Genomic DNA, 20,122 nt, shown 5'->3' with positions numbered 1-20,122 from the left:
AGTGCATCAGGGCTTTTGGATCACACAAGCCAACTACTGAAAAGATGTCTTTGAATCAAAGGGAGGATTTTGAATAAAAACAGTGTGTTAGATAATACCCAAGAATTTGTGTTCATTTTGTTAGATGTGACAATGACATATTATGTAAGAAAATGTCCGTGTTTTAGAGATGCATGCTGAAGTATGTAGGGGTAAAATGACATGTCTGGAATTTGTTTTAAAATACTTTAGGAAAGAGGGAGGAAGATAAAATAAGCATGACAAAATCTTGGTAACTGTTGAAGCTAGGTGATGGGTACCTATTGGTTCATTATGCAATTCTACTTTTGTGTACGTTTGAAACTTCTCAATAATCATAATAAAAGAATAGAATCATCAAAAGAGTTTGTGGAAAGTTTCCCAGGATGTTCCCAGAAGACCTTCCCCCTTCCTTCTGCCCCACACCTTTGAGAAATTTCTCTGGAGCCCAACCAAGTGAAGCCCCCATAGTATTCAGGCTCATATATGTGCATATGTGCATTTTCCGGGAGAAACATCCATCGCTTTCATCGCAGACTAGAGGGGTCGTGACCTTTCTCCCTCCACCTCGAAAGAGTACCCTACCTTACAGACACGACCCGTTTGAAGTCAGCATTGCCCCTCACCTCGATCCAGTGGGCTCCAAACTGGGTGTGGCTGTGCGGCCTGGCTTCCCCTGCTTCTCCACCTGTAGGCTGGGGTCGTGGGGCTGTGCCCACTGCGACAGGAAGCGTGAGGCGCTCGGGCCGCCGGGGCCACCGAGGAGCAGGCGGTTCCCACGCGTGGCGGTGCCTTGACCCCTCGCAGAACGAGCCCTCCACGCCCCCAACCCCCTCGGAGCCCCGGACAGTCCACCTCCCGCTTGGGGAGGCAATTTGTCTCCTTTTGAACCCTTAGCCCCCGACGGGTTTCCCCCTTTGATTCGCAGGCCGGAGGCTTCCCCCCCGCTTTGAAATGCAAACCCGCCCCGGCTGGGGCCGCGGGCGGCCCGGAGCTATAAAAGGCCTGGGTGGGGCGGGCGCGGCGGCGGGCGGCGAGGCCAGGTGAGCGGATTTGGTCGTCGGGGCGCCGGCCGCGGCGCTCCAGGGCCCAGCATGCGCGGGGGGCCCCGCGGCCACCATGTACGTGGGCTATGTGCTGGACAAGGACTCCCCCGTGTACCCCGGCCCGGCCAGGCCCGGGAGTCTCGGCCTGGGCCCACAAGCCTATCCCCACCCGGGCCCGGCCCCTGCTCCCCCGCAGTACCCCGACTTCACAGGCTACACTCACGTGGAGCCGGGCCCCGCGCCCCCTGCGGGCTGGGGAGTGCCCTTCCCAGCGCCCAAGGACGACTGGGCCGCCTATGGCCCCGGGCCTGCGGCCCCAGCAGCCAGCCCAGCCCCGCTGGCCTTCGGGCCCCCTCCGGACTTTAGCACGGTGCCCGCGCCCCCAGGGCCGGGCCCCGGCCTCCTGGCACAGCCCCTCGGGGGCCCAGGCGCACCGTCCTCGCCAGGAGCGCAGAGGCGGACGCCCTACGAGTGGATGCGGCGCAGCGTGGCGGCCGGAGGCGCCGGTGGCAGCGGTAAGGACTCTTCCCTAGCCATGCGCCTCCGGACGGGCTCCCTGGCACTGGCAGGTGCTTGGCAAGGCCCAGGCTGTCCCCTGTTTGACCTCTGACCACTCTCACCCAGCAGAGCTGTTTTCTTCCCGCTGTCTGAATCTCAGCCTGCTGGAGCCTTGAGTGGCCCATCTAACCCTCTTTCGGTGTAGATAGGGAAACTGAGACCCCTGTGGAGTTAGGAAATGTGTCGGGATTTCGCCAAGGCCTGATATAGACAGTCAGATCCTAGAGCTTATGCCCGGACTGTTTAGCACCTGGCCCTGGTAGTCTTCGTGGCTTCTACCACTCTATCCCGGGCCCAACTGGGGTGGCAGGCTCCCTCCAGGAGGAGTGATCAAGACTGAACATGGGCCGGTCACTTTCCTTTCCAGGCCTTAGCGCCCCATCTTACAGTGAAGAGTTCCCTTAGAATCCTTTGGGCTGACAAAGACCCCCCCCTTTGGCTCCACTGGGCAGGGGGATCCCTACCTAGCCTCCTAGGGCCCTCCCTGAACTCTTGACCCTGGGGGAGGGGAAGCAGGAGCAGTTGGGAAGGTGGCTACTGTTTGGCTCCTGAGCCTGTGAACCTCCTGCCCCCAGGCAGGCCTCTCTGATCCACTCTCTTCAAAGGAAGGGGATGGGACAGGACAAAGGCCCTGCTTTAATGAGGGGCGGCCTGACCTTTATGGCTCCCCCCTTTTGTCATGTAACAGGCTGTGCCTTGGCTCAGTAGTGACTCCTGTTGGCCGGAAAGTGAACATGACACCCCATTGTCCAGATTGTGTCCTGGCCTGTCCTGACAAAGGCCACCTGGCTGTGGGGGCGGGAAGCTGGCCTGCCCACTCTTTGATGTCCAGCCCCTCCTTCTCTTCCCCCAGCTGGGAGCAAGCCTGGGACTTCCCACACCTCCTCTCTTTCACCCTCAACACACACACATACACACACACACTCACTCACTCACTCACACACTGGCTGCCTCCCTGGGCAGATGCTGGGGTGGGCTTGCTCAGGAGCTGCAGGCTTCACTTCTTGGGTGTCCCAGGGAGACAGCAGCTCTCTCTGTTTTCAGGCAGATGCTGGCAACCAGGTTCGGCCACTCACTTCTGTGGCCTTGGTTAGGTAATGACAGTTAACATTACAGAACATCTAACTCTTAAAACATTGCTTTCAGTACTGTTATCACCCCTGTTCTGAAGATAAAGAAACTATGGTTAGATACTTGCCCAAGGTCATATAACCAATAACTGGTGGGGCTGGGATTTGAACGCAGGCAGACTGAGCACCATGCCTGTGCTTTAATCCTCTACACAATTGCTTTTCTGAAATAAGTCAGCTTTTCTGGGTCCCAGTTTCATTGTCTGTGAAATGAGTGGGGAAGAAGGTTGTGCAGTGTTTGTGCCCTGCTCTGAGTTATGAAAAGACTCCTTTGGAAAATTGAGTGGAAAGTACAAATCTTCTCCCTGGAGAAAAGTGTTACATCATTGCGCATCAATTTTAAGGGTTCTGGAGATCCCCCGGAAGCCTTGTCCATACGAACCCCACATTTGATTACATGAAGGGAGGCATCTGGGGGCCTTGCCCGCAACATTCTTCAGGCCTATGACTGGCAAGTCTGGAGAAGGAAGCCCACCTTTTCTATCTTTCACTTGCTGTTTCCTGATGATAAAGTGACCTGAGATGGACAGGGAAGTTCCCCATGGGCAGAGACTTGGAGAGACTTGTGTGTGGGCCTGTGGGGATCAGAGGACTGGTTCGAGCCATGGAGCTTCCAAAGCCAGACAAATCACCTACTCAGTGTCTGGGCACAGGAGCTGCGGAGCCCAGCTCTACTGCTGCCCCCCCCAAATCACTTGTAATCTGTTGTCTGAGGGAGATGGGAGAATGTGACTGCCCAAAAGCAAAAGAATTTCCCCCTCTGCTCTCAGAAGAGGATGGGAGGCCTGGGCGTCCTGGAGCTCCAGGAAAGGCTGCCTGGGAGCCAGTTAGACCATTCTACAGGATGAGCTGGAGCTGCTGCCAGGTCTGCTTAGGGCTTGTGACTCTCACCAGTGTTCCAGAGGCAGGGGCAGAGCTGGGATGGGGTTACAGACTATCTCTGAGAAAGAGACCACACCCCTCCCTCTTTGGCCTATTTCTCCTGGCCAAGGAAGGCATAGGTTTCCAGAGGTAGTTCCTGTGTGATGTTATTGTCTGGGACAGCCAAGGGAACGTCTCCAATTCCCACTTCTTCCTTCCCCCAATGACACTGACCCCCGGGTCTTAAGCCTGTGACCGTCTTTGACCTGCCAGCCCTAACTCCTTCTGAGCATCTAGCATTCTAGAATATCCACACTGAATGGTTAGAGAGCAGACATACAGAGGGAAGACACATCTAGAGACTGTGAAGAATGTTCCAGGTTCATATAAGTGGAGCCTGAGCTGGGATAGATGTCAGATGCATCGGTGTAGGTGTAAACATTTTCTGTGGTTTCCTATCATACTTAGGATGAACTCCACACTGCTGCCCGAGGGCTACAGAGGTGTACAGCTTCAGCACTTGGCCCCAGGCTATGCCCTTAGGCCACCATGTTCCAGCCACGCCAGCTTCTGATTCCTCAGCCTCGACAAGGTCTTGTGCACCTGCTGTCCTATCTTCCAGGAATGCTCTTCCTTCTGAGTCTTTGTACTTCTGGCTTCTTCTCCCTCTTCAGGTCTTAACTCATTGGTCACCTCCTCCAAGTTTCCCAAGGCAGACTCCCCGCACGCAGTGAGGGTGTTGGGGAGCGTTCCCTTCAGAGCACTACCTCAAGTTGCCGTCCACCCACCTTCTTCTTTGTGTATTTGTATGTTCACTGTCCGAAGAGGACCACAGCCATGTCTGTCTGAACCACTGTTGCACCCAGGCACCCGGCACCCACTTCATTTAGTAAGTGCTTGATACTTTTTGTCGCATAAATGAGCAGGGAAAGTGTGAGGAACAGAAGCCATCTCTAGGAGAATGGGAGAGGCGAGATTTCAGCTTCAGCATGGATTTCTGGAGTCACTACTGGGTGGTAGGACCCACAGCAGTCCAGGCCAACGGTGGGAACCTGGCTGCCCCTTCTCCTCACTTGGTGGCCCCTGACTGCCCTGGGGAGCTGAGTTAGCTGAGCCTTTTCTTAGTAGGGGTGCTGGAAACGGGGACCTCAAGGGAGAGGCTGCAACCCATAAAGAAAATATTGGGTTGGAGTGATTAGTGTCATTTGACTAAGCCAGGGTAAGAGATGACTGCAGGGTCCCTGTTCTGTCTTCTCTCTTTGCATTCCTCAGTGCATCAGTGCTTCATTTGAGAGGACTGTCACCATCCTTCTACCCCAGGCGCAGCTTGTGCCGTGTGACTAAGCGGTGCATCCCAGGTTAGCAGCCCGATGGGAGGGCTGAGGTCACGGGACTGGAGAGATGCCCGCTTAGATGATGAAACTCTTGCAACAGCCTGGTCCGACTTCTTCAGCTTTCAGATGGGGAAACTGAGATGTGTGGAGAAGATGACTCCTGCACACACATTCCACACCCTCTCCCTGAGTGCACTGCCACAGCCACTGACCCATGCTCTCAACTTCAGCCTCTCAGTGATGCCCTAGCTGCCTTCTACACCACTGGCAGACTTACCTTGTCAAGGCACTTCCCCTGCTCAAGAGCATTGTCTGGCTCCCCACTGCCATTTCCCTGCTGAAAACACCCAGCCCCATTTCTCTAGCATTCAGAGCACTCATGAGAACTGGCCTCAAGATTCTCTGCCACTAATTTGCCTAGAAACAGAGATGCTTACAGTTAAGAGCCAAGGCTGGAGTGTCCCAGATTTGAGACTAAATTTCTGTTAGAAGCTGTACAGCCTCAGGCACGCAAATTTCCGTGAGTCTGGTTTTCTTCCATTGCAACATCAGGACTGCACCTTGAAGGCATGGTGCCCGTACAGACAACCCTGCACGTGGCACATGCCCGTGCTCAGTGCACCAGGCATACGCAGGAGTACACCTCACACTTCCTGCCTCCCCAGTCTGGCCCCTCAGTCCTCCCTGCCCTCCCTTCCCTCTCCTACATCTTCATCAGTTCAAATGCTGCTCCTTCTCTAAGGCCACCTCCTCCAGGAAGCACTCCTTGATTCTCCCACCACTCCAGGTGCTGAATTGGCCTCTTGTTTTAACAACCTGTCACCCTGTCTTGTTTATCCCTGCCAGCTGCCATCTGTTACTCCTTCCCAGGCAGGTCCTTATCAGTGCCAGCTCTACCCTGACTTGTACATAGTAGGAGCTCATGTTAAAGCTAATAACTGATGTTGGCTGTGGCTTTACCACATGTAGGCTCTGGGCCAAGAGCTGTGCATGGCTGGCCTCATTTAAGTCTCATAACAGCCTTCAAAGGTGTGAGTGTTCTATTATTGGACTCCTTTCACAGATGACGCTGATGTGGCTCAGAGAGGTAAGGTGGCCTCCCCGAGTCACACGGCTAGGCCATGGCAACACAAGGCCTGGAGAGTCCACAGCCTGGGAGCAGAGCCCAAGGCCCCTCCCCACCCTGCATCCCAGGCCAGATGGGGAAGGGAGGCAGCCAGGCAGGAGCTGTGAGAGGCTGGGGAGGGTGGGCCCGGCAGGGGTCAGGCTGCTTGAAGCCGATTCTCAAGCAGAAGCTCCCTTTGACACCTCAGCTCTCACATGTAGCTAGGAAGGGGAATGACCCAGTTAGAAGGTGGCAGAAGGCTTTTTTGGGTTGAATGTCCCCTCCCCCTCCTCACTGGCGGACACTGCTGCCCAGAGCTTCAGGAATCACTGTGAAGGTCCAAACAGCTTCATTAGTAGCGGGGTCTGGCTCCTCAGTAGGACGTGCTCTCTCAGGGCTGTCTTCTCAGGTTTCTGTCTGAGAGCCCTGGGATTTGGAAACAACTTTCATCTGGAGTCAGGGCTGACACCGTGTTAGCAGGCTGAGCCGCCACCCACACAGCAGGGAGAAGGAGCAGCTAGGGGTTGCTGCTGTGTCCTGAACTCAGTGTCCTCCAGTACCTCCCCATTGCTCCTGAAATCCAACCCAGCTCTCTCTGCTGGAGGCTTTGCTGGCCCCTCCAGCCTCATCTTGTGCCTCTCTCTCGTCCATCCATCCATTCATCAATCCATCCATTCAAGAAGCCAGGCAGTAAGTTTCTCTTCTGTGCTAAATATTCTTCTGGGTGCTGGGAATTATGGTGCTGGGAATATTCTTCTGGGTGCTGTGACTAGATCCACCCTCAGGGAGCTGGCATGCTGCCCCTCACTCAGCCTCTCCCTGCCCCGGGGCCTGTGCACATGTGGTTTCCCATTCCTGGAATATTCTTCCCCATTCTGACACCTTCTAGGCCTTCAGGCCTTGGCTTAAGTGGTATGCCTACCCAAGAGCTCCCCCAAGCTAGGTAAGGAGGTTTTCTCCTCACTGCCTATTTAGTCTGACTCTCAACTGCTTGCTCACTTTCCTTCATACACAATGGGTGATTATTTCATTTGGATGTTTGTTTTCAATCTGCCCCCCATGGAAAAGAAGAATAGCAAATAAGTACTGAGCACTTGCCATGGTGATAATAACACGAGCTGGTGTCTGTTAATCAAAGGCAGCACTTTTGGCCCCAGGACAGGACCCTTCTCCTTGGCCTCATGGCGGGGCTGAGTTGGGGGAGCAGTGGAGAGGGACAGGTCGAGTGTTTCTGAGGCCGAGCCAACCAGCTGATGGATTGGATGCAGAGAGCGAGGGGGATAAGCCTCAGAGGTGCCACTGAGGACTTTGGCCCAAGTGGCTGGAAGATAGTGCACCCCTGACTGAGATGAGGGAGAGGAGTTTGTTTTATGTACCCCACAAGGATTCATCATGTACGCATGCATGCCAGGCATGTGATGGGTGCAGGTGAGCAAATAGCATGGTCCCTGCCTGCACCCAGCACGCAGGAGCCAAGACCTTCAAGGAGGATGTTTGCCAAGGTCACATGGCCAGCTGGAAGAAGGATAGGACTGGAATCCTGAGCCCTTCCTGGAACCCCACCCAAAGGCTCTATCTCAGACCCCCAGTCTGCAGAGGATTAGCAAGGGCCTCACTTCTAGACTAGAGGAGGCCTGGATCAGTCCAGGGAGGCCTCCAGCTGTGCGGCCTGGGGGATGACCTGAGGGGATGCGATTGTGCTTTGTGCATCTCAGAGGGGCTGCGCTGGGCTGAGGGGTGTGGAAAGCCTTGGAAAGAACATGAGTGGATGGTGGCTACAAGTCCAGGCTCTCCCTGTAGATGATACAAATGCAGTGTTGGGAGGTGTGAGCTGCAGGGGAGCATGGGGTCCTTGGAAAGAGCTGGACTAGCAGTATCCTCCAACGGGACTTTTGGCTCTAGAGCTAAGCTGGCCAGTAGTACAGCCAGCAGTACACGTGGCTGTTGAAATACAGTTAGTGCAACTAAGAAGTAGAATTTTACATTTAGATGGAATAGCCATGTGTGGCTAGTGCTGGCCAATTGGACAGCTCAGAGAAATCCCAAGATGACTCAAGAGGTCTCAGAAGGCCAACCCATTCTGCATGAGCTCCGTCTCCTGTTGAGGAATCTTTCTCCTCTTGTGGCTCCTCTATAGAATCATCATCATCTTTTTCATCCTCATCACTGTCACAGCTAGTTCTGTTAATAATTGCCTTGCCAAATAGATGATCACATCTGGTCTCCATTACCATCATAGAAAGGAAGCACTTGTGCCTTCATTTCATAGATAAATAACCTGGTATTCGAAGCAGTCCACTGACTTGCATGGAGACAGCGTTGGCCTGTGGGCAGCCGGGGTTAGAACTTTCACATCAATCTGACTCAAAAGTCAGGTCAGACTGTGGGCCTTGATGAAGAAGAGGGAGCAGTGGATGACGCAGAGGTGGCCCTGGAGGGGGGAGCAGTGGTGACATAGGACTCTGACTAGGAAGGGTCAAGGCAGGGCAAGCTTGGTCAAGGTTGCCAGGCTCCTCATGAGGCTGGCCTGCCCCCCTCCCCTCAATAACTCATCCCTCTACCAGGGCTTGTTGAGAAACTCTGATACAACAGCCTGGGATTGTCACTCAGCTGGAGCAAGGACCCAGTTTCAGGGTCTAGCAGGAAGCCTTATGGCCCCAGAAACACATCCATGTGTCATGGAGCTGGTGGGGTCAGGGCTGCCAAGCACAGGTCCTACTGGATGGTGGTGCAGACAGGAAATAGTCCCAAGTTGGAGACTGCACACCAACCGCTGACCCAGCCAGATCCCCCACTCCCAGGCCAGTGTATTCTTGCCCCGCAGCTCCTCATCAGGCAACATTCCACCCTCTCCCAAGGGATCCTTCCAACATCCACATCTACAAATAGCTCAGTTCTGCTTCTTGTGTCTGTAGCTCTTTTACAGACACCATCGTATCCATTCTGTGTCGGAGGCAGGGGAAGGAAAGCCCAGAGAATCTAAGATGCCTGTGTGGTCCTTTGGCTAAGGATGGCCAGGCTGGTTACACACCAGCTCTCTGCCTCCAGGCACAGTCTGGAAACTCACTCCTATACCTGGCCTTCTCCAACCTCTCCGAGGCCGGCAGAGCAGCACCACCTCAGGCTTCCTGTTCCCTGCCACCTTTGTAGCCATCTCACTTGTTCTAATCTAAACAACACGTCCTGTGCTTCAGTATTAAAGTCATCTGCATGCTCAACATATTTTTATTTCTTTCCTCATCAAAAAAACTAAAAATGACTACCATTTTAAGTTCAGTCCATCCCTTTCCCTCCCCATTGCAATTTCCAGGTTTTCTTGTCTCTCTTCACCACAGGCCATAGCTGGGGCCAATCTCTCCCTTCCCCAGATGGGGATGAAAGGCCCAGAGAGGAGAAGGAGCTTTGTAAAGTCCCACCCTGAGTTAGGAAGAGGGCTGGAACAAATAATCAAAGCTTCCACTCAAAGCCAGAACATTTCAGCAGGGTTCTGTCCCTTGGGCTCCACCAGAAAGGCTCTGACCAGAAGAGACTCAGACTCCTAGGGCAGGGCAGGGCAGGCTGGTTCCCAGAAGGGACCTTGTCTTTCCCACTCCCCTCTGTGCACTGGGCTCCACTACTGCCCTCTGGTCCTGTGTCCTCACCTGGAGAAGGGGGCCCTCTTAGGAGTAGGATTCTATGTCTGCCCTTCCCTGCCCTTCTGTACCTCCCTCCCACCAAAGGTCCTTTCTCTTTGTCATCTCAGGCTGGCACCACAGATGTGCCTCCTACTCCTCTTGGAGGCAGGATGTGCAAGATGTGCCCTGCCTTCGGATGGTGAGCAGTGAGGGGATCTGGTCTTCAAGGAAGGGCTCAGAGCTGTGCAGAACTGTAGAGTGTAGAGGACCTTAGAGCTGACACACAGCCCTCTTCTGCTCCACAGGAGAAACAGGCCCAGGGCAGAAGGACTTACTCTCAGCCACATAGATGGCACAGGACTGAACCAGGATCTATTGACTCTGGCCAGTGCTTGTTAAAGACAGCAGGGAGAGGACGTGCAGTAGACCTGTGGTGGAGCCTGGCCACATGTGTTTCTAACAACTTCACATGTGCATGTATGTGTGTGTGTGTGCACATGTGTGTGCTTGCATGTGTGCTGAAAGATGAGGGTGGGATCTTGATGTACAACCGCATGGGGCTGGACCACCCAGGGAGGGTCACAGAGGGTTGTGGGCTGGATTTGTGGTCCATATCATCAGGGTCAGAGCTCATCATCCCTCAGGGCCACAGACCAGCAGCCAGAGGCCAAGGGAAGTGGTGACCCAGAGCCATTTGATTTTCTTGGAACTGCTTACCCTATCCTGGGGCAGAGGCCACGCTCTGTCCTTGTCTGGCCCAGGCAGAATGAGGGGCCCCATGCAGGCCACCATGGATCCTGCCCACTGTCCTCCAGCTGAGCAGGCCTGGTGTCTAGACTCTCAGACTGGGAAATCAGTCTTAGAATTCTTTCATCAATAATAACAAACACAATCAGAGAATCAACAAACATTGGGAGCTTCATGTTTCCAAGTTGGAAGGGACCTTATAAATAAATGGTCTCATCCAACACACCAGCCATTGCACAGATCCATTTCCTAGCAATGCTGCCAGGTGGCCATGCCGTCACTGGTAGACATGAGTAGGATCCACCCCTCCCTGTGCATCTGCTACATGCCAGGTGCCATGCTAGGCACTGTCCTCTCATCTCAAGCCATCCCCTGGTCACCCGAGGGTTGGAGGTAATTAGGGAAGACCTTCTACCTTGTGATAGGTTCCAGTGCTATTTCTGGGGCTGGACAGACCCAGCTTTGAATCCCACCTCCTTGATGTGTGGACCTCTCTGAGCCTCAGTTTTCTCCTCTGTAAGGTAGGGATATCAGTTGCACAACCCTATGGGCTGTTGAGAGATAAATATCTGATGTGTTGGCTGATGTGTTGGCTCTTATTAGAATAATAATTATTATCCCATTTTACAGATACAGAAAATGAGGCTCAGAGAAGGAGGAGATGGTCCTAGGCCACAACCCCAGAGATGTGCTTGCCCAGATACCCACATGCCAGGCCAACCTCGAGAGCTAGTCACATGGCTCCTCTGGAAGCCCATTTCTGCCCCCACTGGCTCCAAAACTTTGGGCCCGAATGTGTGCTTCAAGAATGCTCCCCAGGAGCTCTGAGGCTGCTGGTCAAGCACTTGAAGCTATTGGCCTGTGACTTCCTAGGCCTCTACTGCACATATTTTAGTGTACTGCCTCCCATGACAGCCGGGTCACAGGGACAGGACATTCTGTTTGTCTCAAAGCCAGAGCAGAGAGGGAGCATCTCACTGGGTGAGTGAGCTGGCATCCTTTCCCCATATTCTTAGCCCCAAAGGGCCCAGGGCTCCCCATCTTCCCCTCTACCCACTCACACCTGGCATCTGGCCCCAAAGGGGTTGCTGGTTTGGAGGCTGGGCTTGGCCAGCCCCTCATCGATACAGGTTCCAGAAGCCTGACTTCCCCTTAGCTTCCACAGCCAGGGGACTGTAAATCATTCATCCTGGACCCTCTCCCCACCCTGCCACTCTCACGCCCTGCCCTGCTCCTACTCCCAGGCTCTAGAGGTGGCACAGGTGCCCAGGGGAGGGAGTCAGAGGATACGATAGGTTAGGATAGACAGTCATGAGTTCTGGCAGGGCTGGGACTGGAGCCCTGGGCTCTTGAATATCATTAAAAATACAAGTCACATCTGCACTCAGTAAAAATTTAAACTGTCCAAGTCTCCCGCCTACCTGTGACCCTCCTCCTCCAGTTCCTTTCCCCAAAGAAGGTAGCCCCTGTTGCTGGCTTCCTGTATATCCTTTCAGAAAGAAGTAGACAAGTGCACAAAGATGTACAAGTGTGTGTGCGTGTGTGTATCTCCCCCATCTTTATACAAAACCTGTAATGACACATTTCACACCATCCTATGTCTTGCTTTTTCACATATCTTAGAAATTGCTCCATAATGTATATTCAAAGTTGTGTAATTTCCTTTTAGTGACGGCATAATGCTTCTCCACATGCAAGTTCCACATCTTGTCAACAGGTTTCCTGCTTGTACACATACAATTTTTTGTCTTGTGTGATTAGAAGTGGCATCAGCTGTTGGCCATTCACTGTGGGATCCATTCCTGGAAGTGGGATTCGTGGTCCATGGCTATGTACCTGTTAAGTGAGGCTATGTCCCACCACGTTTGGCTCCAAGGAGGATGCTCCCGTTACCGTTCACTCCCTGGACATGTGGGATTGCCTGGTGTCTAGGAATCAAACATTTCGTTCTTTGACAGAACTGTTTTCTTAGCAATGAAATTGTGTGCTTTGAGCAGCTCAATCGGATAGAAGGAGGCCAAGTGGGTTGCTGAGCCCCTATCCCCTCTTCAGAGCCAAAGAGGGATACCAAGGCCTATGGGCCGTCTCCGTTGGCAGCCTTGCTAGCCAGTGCTCTGTCACCATCTCTTCCCATGCTGCTCCTCCATTTGGGGAAGATTTGGTGTCTGAGTCTTGGGTCATACCCAGCACCAGGTGGGGCAACCTTCAGCAAGTGCCCTTTACAGGCCTTGACTCCTGACCTGTGACATGGCGTAACGCATCCCAGCTGCCTGTCAGAAAGAGCAAGGGGGCGAGCTGGGAAAGACTGCCTTAGTGACCATGGCTGTAACCACTCAGACCAAGGCCCCATGGGCAGGGACCCTCACCCCTTCCTGGGTCCGCACTCCTCTGGGGTGGCTGTGGCAGTCCTGTTTTACAGCCCCCTGCCATGCTCTGACCCCTCCTAGGGAGTATTGCCAGTGCTAGGGGGGCCAGTGGCGGGCTCAGTGGTCCCTAGATACACTGGAGGGTTCTGAGCACTCTATACCCTGAGCTACGACCTTGGGCAAGTCTGCTCACCTGGGCCTCCAGGGACTCTGACTCCACACGCTGAACTAGAGGAACTTAACAGGCCACTGCTGCGTGACCATCCTGAACCACAGTCTACTCCCAGAACCCGTCCTGGCTCTAGCCCAGTGAGCCCAACAATCTGTGGACTAAGAGCCCTGCTAGACTCTGGTGGTGGAGGCATTAGGCCGAACTGGTTTTGAGCCAACGTTGAAATTTCTAGGCCAAGGAGGGGGCTGATCTGGAGCCAAGGCCTCAGCAGCCACTCCCTTGGCCCTTTCCTGAGGCCAGGCCTGGCCAAGGGCCGAAGCTGTCCCGTGCTGTCAGCCAGGGGACTGAGGTCAGTGGCTATGGAAGCATCTGGTGTGGTTCTGCTGCTCAGCAGAAAACCCAGGGAAAAGCAGCCCAGGAACATCTGCTGTTGCCTGTTCTCCACAGAGCCGTTTGGCTACAAGGAGCCTGGTGGCTGTCCTGCCAAGCTGTGTGGGCTTGGTGGAGGGGACAGAACAGGGTGGGGGTAGTGAGTGAGGGGTGCTGAGGGCCAGGCTGGGCCATGCCTGTGTGCAATTCGGGGAGGTAAAGGCTGGCATTGTGGGGTCACTCGGTTAGGCGAGGAGGGACCTGTGGCTGTTCTAAGATCGACCATGTCCTGGTGGACGCGTGTGCTGGCATGTGCCTCCTATTTATAGCCACGTGTTCAGCTTCTTGTAAAGGAAACTGGTACTCAGCCAGCCCCTCAGCCCCAACCAGCCCAGGCCTAGCATGACTCCTAATGTTTTCCCCAGACAGACCTCCGGCCCCAAAAGCCTGATGCTAACCCCAGACGGTCCTCAAGTCCAACTCCTGGCCCCAGGCTGAGCCCCATCAAGAAGCCAAGCCACCACCTTGTCTGCTAGGTTGGTGTAGGGCTCCCCGCTCTGTCTCTTCCTCTCCGTACTACAACCAGATGACGGTGAAAACCCACATAGGACCTCATGTCACCTCTGCTCACGCCCTGCAGGAGCTTCCATCCTCAACAGTGAGATACCCTCTGAGTGTCTCCTGCTCACCCTTTGATTACTGCGCCTCAGCCCCACCAACTCCCTCACTGTCCTATGGCAGATAGGCCCCCAGCACAGGGCCTTGGGCCTTGGTGTCCCCTGGACTGGAACCCAGTTCCTCTTTCCTCTCTTAGATCTTTGCTCAGATTCCCCTTCTCAGTAAATCCTTCATGGGCCACTCTATTTAATAAAGTTTATCATGTGGGGGAGGTTTTTGTTGTTGTTGCTTCGTTTCATTTTGAAACAGTGTTTTGCTATGTTGCTCAGGCTGGTCTTGAACTCCTGTGCTCAAGCGACCCTCCTATCTCAGCTCCTAATGTAGCTGAACTACAGCTACATCCAGTTAGCGCTACTCTACTTAAAACTACAACCCTGGGAATTTTGGAAATTCCCAGTTCTCCCTCTCTGAAATACTTTCTTGTCTTCTGAAATACTTATCCCTTAACATATGAAATATTTCCCATACTTGCAGAAGTTGAGCTCACTGCCTGCTCCAGAGTGTGGCTTACAGCAGAAGCTCAGTGAGTCTAGGGCTGTGGCCCAAGTCACTGCCCACACTGGACACAGAGTGTGGAGCACTCAGCAGGCCACCCCCAACCCCTAGTACATCCCCAGCTCGAGGTTCGGGCCGGGGCTGGGGCATCTCAAGCAGCCCCACTCCTTCCCGGGTTGACCTGGGTGGCTCAGGAGGGACCAGGATCCTCCTACACAGGACGATTCTTGGATATTTCCATTTCTCCTCCAGCACTGATGACCTTCCCTGCTCTTCTGCACCACTGAACTCCCTTAGTCTCCAACTGCCCCTGCCTGTCAGTTGCTCCCCTCATCTCTCTGGAGTTGAAACTCCTGGTTTGAGGACCTCTGGATCAGAACCACCTGGGGGCTTTATTAAATTATGCATATTCCACCTCAAACATCTGATCAAACTGTCAGGGTATCCCCAAGCTGTTCTTCACCAGCTCCCTGGGAGTGTGCTGTGTAGCCCCAGCTGGCAGCTGCTGGTTTCAAGCTGGTGCAGCTGGCCATCAGAGGAGGGCTCAGGGTCAGAGAACTGGGTCAAGGCCAGGTCCTTCAGCAGCATCCTCTCAGGGACCTCTCCTGGCCATTTTGTGGACACTGCCCCCCCACTTCACCTTCCCTCCTGGCCCCTCTGCTTCTCAGGTAAGACTCGAACCAAGGACAAGTACCGTGTGGTCTACACAGACCACCAGCGCCTGGAGCTGGAGAAGGAGTTCCATTATAGCCGGTACATCACCATCCGGAGGAAATCAGAGCTGGCTGCCAACCTGGGGCTTACTGAACGACAGGTGTGTGGGCCTCCACCTCAGCCCTGGAAGCAGAGCTGGGAGCCTGGCTTCCAGGCTGCCAAGCAGATTACAGACCTCAGTAGAGGGAGAACAGAGAGGCCATAGCACAGCAGACACTGAGCTGCTGCCAGCCCCCTCAGTGAACTCTAACATTCCTGCATCCCACTAGCCATAGGATACAGCAGGCTATGGTCAGTGCTGCTTAGACCCAGAGGAGGGAGGGGCACAGAGGCGAGGAGGAAAAGGGAGGGTTACTAGAAGGGAGCTAGGGTGGGGGAGCAGGTTCTAGAGGGGGAAGATGTGTTCAAGGGCCATGAGGTCTGGGTAGCTGCCAATGCCACCTGGAGAAAGATGAGCAGAGGTCCCCCTCCCCCGGCTCTGTCACACCCCTCCACATCTCTGCTTGGTGACCTCGCAGGTAAAGATCTGGTTCCAAAACCGTCGAGCGAAGGAGCGCAAAGTGAACAAGAAGAAGCAACAGCAGCCGCTGCCACCCCCACAGCTACCACAGGCCCTGGACACCCTGGAAGGCACCCCCACCTCAGTGGGGCCACCCCTGGGGGGCCTGGGCCCCAGCAACACTGGCCTCCTGGGTGCTTCCTCCCCAATGCCTGTCAAGGAGGAGTTTCTGCCCTAGTCCTTCCCAGTCCTGTGGCTGTAGGACCTGGGGAGTCAGGTGGTGGGGACAGAGCTCTGATGGGGTTCATGACATAAGGCCTGGTCTTAGCCCCAGCCCTGCCTCTGTCACCATGGACAAGTCACCCACGCACTCCCTGCATCCCCTGGCTCGTCTGTGTGGAGAGCCTATTGGCTAAGGACCTCTTCAGGAGCCTATGTTCTGGGCCCCAGGAGGATAAGGGAGCCTAGGTGGGCACTCTCAACCTCTGGGGAAATCTCAAGCTTCAGAAGGCTGAGTGGAGGGCCAGGACAGGGGGCCAGGCTCCATAGGTTCAGTGGGTGAGGTGGGAGGCTGCTGTAGGGAGCAGCTAGACCCTGGAGAGAGGGGGTACTGCCCAGAGAAGATGGGATGCTTGCAGGCTGTGACCACTCCCCCCTGCCTCTTCCTGCACCCCCACCTTCACCTGCCCTTCCCCGGCCTGGGTCTGAGGTGAGGCTCTGATGAGTGTTCTCTGACTGGCAGAGCCCTGTCCACTGGCTGGCGCTGGCAGGGAGGCCTTCAATGAGGGGGTGGGTGACCAGGAAAAGGGCAGAGTGCACCCTGTGGGTCTCACCACCCATCATCAGGCTGTCATCAGGGCCTAGGCCCCAGGGAGCCCCAGAGACTGTCTCTGCGCCAAGCAGCGCTCACAGCTGGACAGGTGTTTATTACAGACGGTGACTCTCGTGGATGCAGCTTCAAGAATAAATTTTTTCCTCTTTTTAAAGATGTATAAAAATCATTATACATAGCATTAAAGAAAAATGTTTAAGAAGTGTACACCATCCTCTCCCTTCCCTAACAATTATGTATTCCCTTCCTGTTTTGCAGGCCTACAACAAGGTCACCTTTAAAATACATTTAAAAGATCAAAACAAGACATTATTAGAGTAAGTCTATGAGGCTATATAAAAACCTGAGTCCATTTGTAAGCAGAATCATCAGACAGTTCATCAGCCTATTGAAATTTTCAGATTCTTTCAGCACAGGTTTTTCCTTCAAATGATGATATTCATTGGGCACCCCACGTGTGAAGCACACAGGCCTTGCTGCTTGGAAGTTTCCAGTCAGTGAAGACTGTCATGTGCACAGATGGTACTAATATACAAGGCTAGGGGCCAATCAGAGCTGTACTCTGGACACCATGGGAACCAGAGAATCCAGTGAGCACAGAGGAGGCACCTAGCTTATCCTATAAGGCTCAGAAAGCCTTCTGGAGGAGGTGGTGTCTGATCTGAGACCTCAAGGACCAGTAGGTGCTGATCAAGCCAAGAAAGAAAGAACGGTAGAAAGGAATATGAGCAATGTGAACTTGGGGTATGATCTTTTCTCGCACCCAGGAGAAGCCACTGTTCTTACCTCCCTTCCAGAGTGGATAGGAATCTGCTACCTGGGGCTTTTTCTCCCCAGAGGGCTCCAGTGCCAGCTGCCTGTCCCTCTGTTTACTGTTCTGGGAGGAGGCCCAGCCGTAAAAAGTGTGCTCAGCCTGTCTGCTGTCGCCCTTTGCTCCTGGGGCCCATGATAAAAATGCACAAAGTGGACGTAGTCCTGGCGCAGCTCTCATAGACCAGCAGGCTCCTCTCTCCTCCCAGTGGCCTGGGGGCCCCTGGCCTCACCAGGAACCAGAGACATGTAGGGTATGGGAGCCAGGTGGTACCAGAGGAAAGGACCAGGGTTCCAAGAGCAGAGAGAAAAGGGCTGGTAGGAAGGAAAGCAGCCGTCTTCTACCCTTTATAAAGATTTGCTGGGCTGGGGATTTAGCTCAGTGGTTCCGGTGCCTGCCTCAAAAGTGCAAGGTCCCGAGTTCGATCTCAGGTACCAAAAAAAAAAAAAAAAAAGATTTGTTGTGTGACCCTGGGGTAACTGTTGCCCCTCTCAGGGCTTCCATTTCCCCCTTTGTAAAAGTGGAGAGCTTGTCTTCCAAGAAGAAACATCTCTGGCAAAGTAAGTCTGAGAAATCCTGCAGATTTCACTCCCTGGGAAAGTGCCAGTGGCTCAGTAGCAATCAGAGGCTCTGACAAGCCCTACTTTGAAGGAGCCACTTGAGTTTTCTTTAATTCAGTGCTCCCTGTCCAGCCATTCTCCCTGCCCAGGAGCCCCCTCCAGGCCCATCTGTATCCTACTGAGCTCCGAACACCTTAGGGCTGCAGGGCCACACCTTCTCTGTGACTTAAATGGAACATCAGGGTGGTGGCCTCGGCTCCAGTGTGGCCGCTTCCAAGTTGGGAGACTTCAGGCCAAGTTTCTTACCTTCTCTGAGCCCCAGCCTCCCCCTTTGTCAAGTGGAAATAAAATAACTGATCTTAGGATTGGGTGTGGTACAGGGCCAAGCTCAGAGGTAAGTGCTCCTGTTTTAGCCACCTGCTGCATCCCAATGTGAGATGCTGGTGGGTCTGATTGATGTTCTTACCACCCTACCCCCAGTGCTCAGGACAGATGGTGGCTGTGAAGATCAGTGGGACAAGCCTGTCCCTGGCCTCGGGAATACTGCTGCCTAGCAGGAAGCCAGTAGCCAAGACTTGCAGCCTGTGTGAGCTGTAGCAGTTGCCCACATGGGACATCAGGAGCTTGGATGGGCCCATGGCTGAGCTGGTGGGCACTTGTCAGTTGGTGTTTGAGCTCCATGAAAAAGGAAACAAGGAAACTTCCAAGTAGCGCCATGGGCTGCCTGGTACCGTTTGTTTCTTGTCACCTAACGAAGTTGGCTATTGTAAGGGCTTGGGAAAGAGATGTCCTCAGGTCTCATCAGATCCTGTAGCCACCCAGAAATAAGGAAAATCCCAGCTCTCCTGTAAGGAATAGCTGGTGCTGCTTTGCACACAGTCATTTTAGGCTCCCCTCTGCCGGAAGCAGGCCCTGCTGGTGCTGAATCTGCCTGACCTGGCCCTCTGTGGCCCACAGCCTGGTCATGGCCTCTAGCAAATCAGAATCATGCATATCAGCACTAGGTTTTTTATACAACTTTGGGGACCCATATAGACCCCTTAGTGCTACATTGAGAACCTTTGTCCTTTGGAGGAGCTAGAGTCATCACTGAGTGACAAGAGATTGATGTAAGCTGCTCAGAACAGGCCACTGCTCAACTCTGGGGAGGGATTCAGGGTTGAGAGTGGAGTGTTCTGGGAGAAGAGGTCTCCAGCAGCAGCGTGGAAGGTGTGTGTGTACGTGTGTGTGTGCGCACGCACAAGCGCATGCACATGCTATGAGCTATGACGCCAAGAGGGGACAGGAAGACTATGGACTTCTGAGGAAACCAGCTGCCTCTGGGTGGCTGAGATGCAGGACAGGGGAGCCTGGCAGGGCTGGCCCAGGGCAGCTCTGGGGGGCAATGCTGGCCCAGTGGGGCTGGTCCGGAACTGCATTCTCCACCACACCAGATGGGAAGCAGTCTGCAACCTCATTCTTCAGTCACCACTCCCCAGTGTAGCACAACACATGCTTCACAGTGATAAAATCTGAATGTTTAGGCAAATTAAAAATGTTTATTTATATGCATTTTAAAAATACCTCCCTATGTAATAAAAGGAAGTACATTTTCATCTAACGCTTTCCTTAAATCAGCACACAGCTCCATTTCACTTCTAGTTTGACATGAGATCAGGAGAAATACTGAGAGAAAGGAAGAGAGAGAGAGAGCACGAGTGGGAGGGAGAGAGAGGAGACTGAATGGCAGTGGCAGTGGTAGTCAAATGTGTTTGGTTGCAAAACTCATGGCCACTTGAATGATCAAAAAATTGGGGCTCAATGTCTGGATGATTGATGTGGGAAACACCTAGAAAATCTTGGGCTTTATTTCATTTTATTATTTTATTTTCTAAGCTAAGGCTCAGTGTTGGGAAGAGGGCAGCAGAGCAGTGTAGTCTGGGGGCAGAGCTGGGGTGGAGTCACACTCCTAGGCTCTGTGTGACCCTGCCTCTTTGTCACTGAGGAGGTGTACAAGTCCTTCCCTCTCTGGGTTTCAGTTTCCCCATCTGAAATGTGTGAACCTAGACCATCTGCACATCGCAACCCGGTGACTATCACCAAAACTCAGCGGTGACCCCAGGAAGCATTTGCTCAGGGAAAGCTGACATCATAGCCCCATTCCCTCTCCTCCCCCAGGAGCAGCCAGGAAATGGGCAGAAAGAGGCCAGGCTTCACCCTCCCGTGCCGAGGTC

The 20,122-nt window shown here is 53.7% G+C and overlaps 1 protein-coding gene across 1 annotated transcript; it reads left to right on the top strand.

Annotated features, from left to right (window-relative positions):
• The first annotated feature begins 1,046 nt into the window (after window positions 1-1,046).
• Window positions 1,047-16,743, top strand: Cdx1 (caudal type homeobox 1). The gene is made up of 3 exons (XM_004854413.3): window positions 1,047-1,579; window positions 15,162-15,307; window positions 15,726-16,743. The coding sequence occupies exons 1-3, from the start codon at window positions 1,138-1,140 to the stop codon at window positions 15,942-15,944; spliced, it is 807 nt and encodes a 268-aa protein (XP_004854470.1). The 5' UTR covers window positions 1,047-1,137; the 3' UTR covers window positions 15,945-16,743.
• Window positions 16,744-20,122: the final 3,379 nt, after the last annotated feature.

This window comes from Heterocephalus glaber, unplaced genomic scaffold (genome assembly GCF_053883595.1).
Source record: "Heterocephalus glaber isolate CG9 unplaced genomic scaffold, H.glaber_assembly_v1.0 deba00001463, whole genome shotgun sequence".
NCBI lineage: Eukaryota > Metazoa > Chordata > Mammalia > Rodentia > Bathyergidae > Heterocephalus > Heterocephalus glaber.
Note: the sequence above shows the minus strand (reverse complement) of the source record. Positions and strands in the feature narration are given on the sequence as shown.

Coding starts and splice junctions, on each gene's coding strand:
- Cdx1 (XM_004854413.3), top strand. CDS start 1,138: ATGTACGTGGGCTATGTGCTGGACAAGGACTCCCCCGTGTACCCCGGC. Junction 1,580..15,161: donor CGGAGGCGCCGGTGGCAGCG/GTAAGGACTCTT, acceptor TCTGCTTCTCAG/GTAAGACTCGAACCAAGGAC. Junction 15,308..15,725: donor TGGGGCTTACTGAACGACAG/GTGTGTGGGCCT, acceptor GTGACCTCGCAG/GTAAAGATCTGGTTCCAAAA.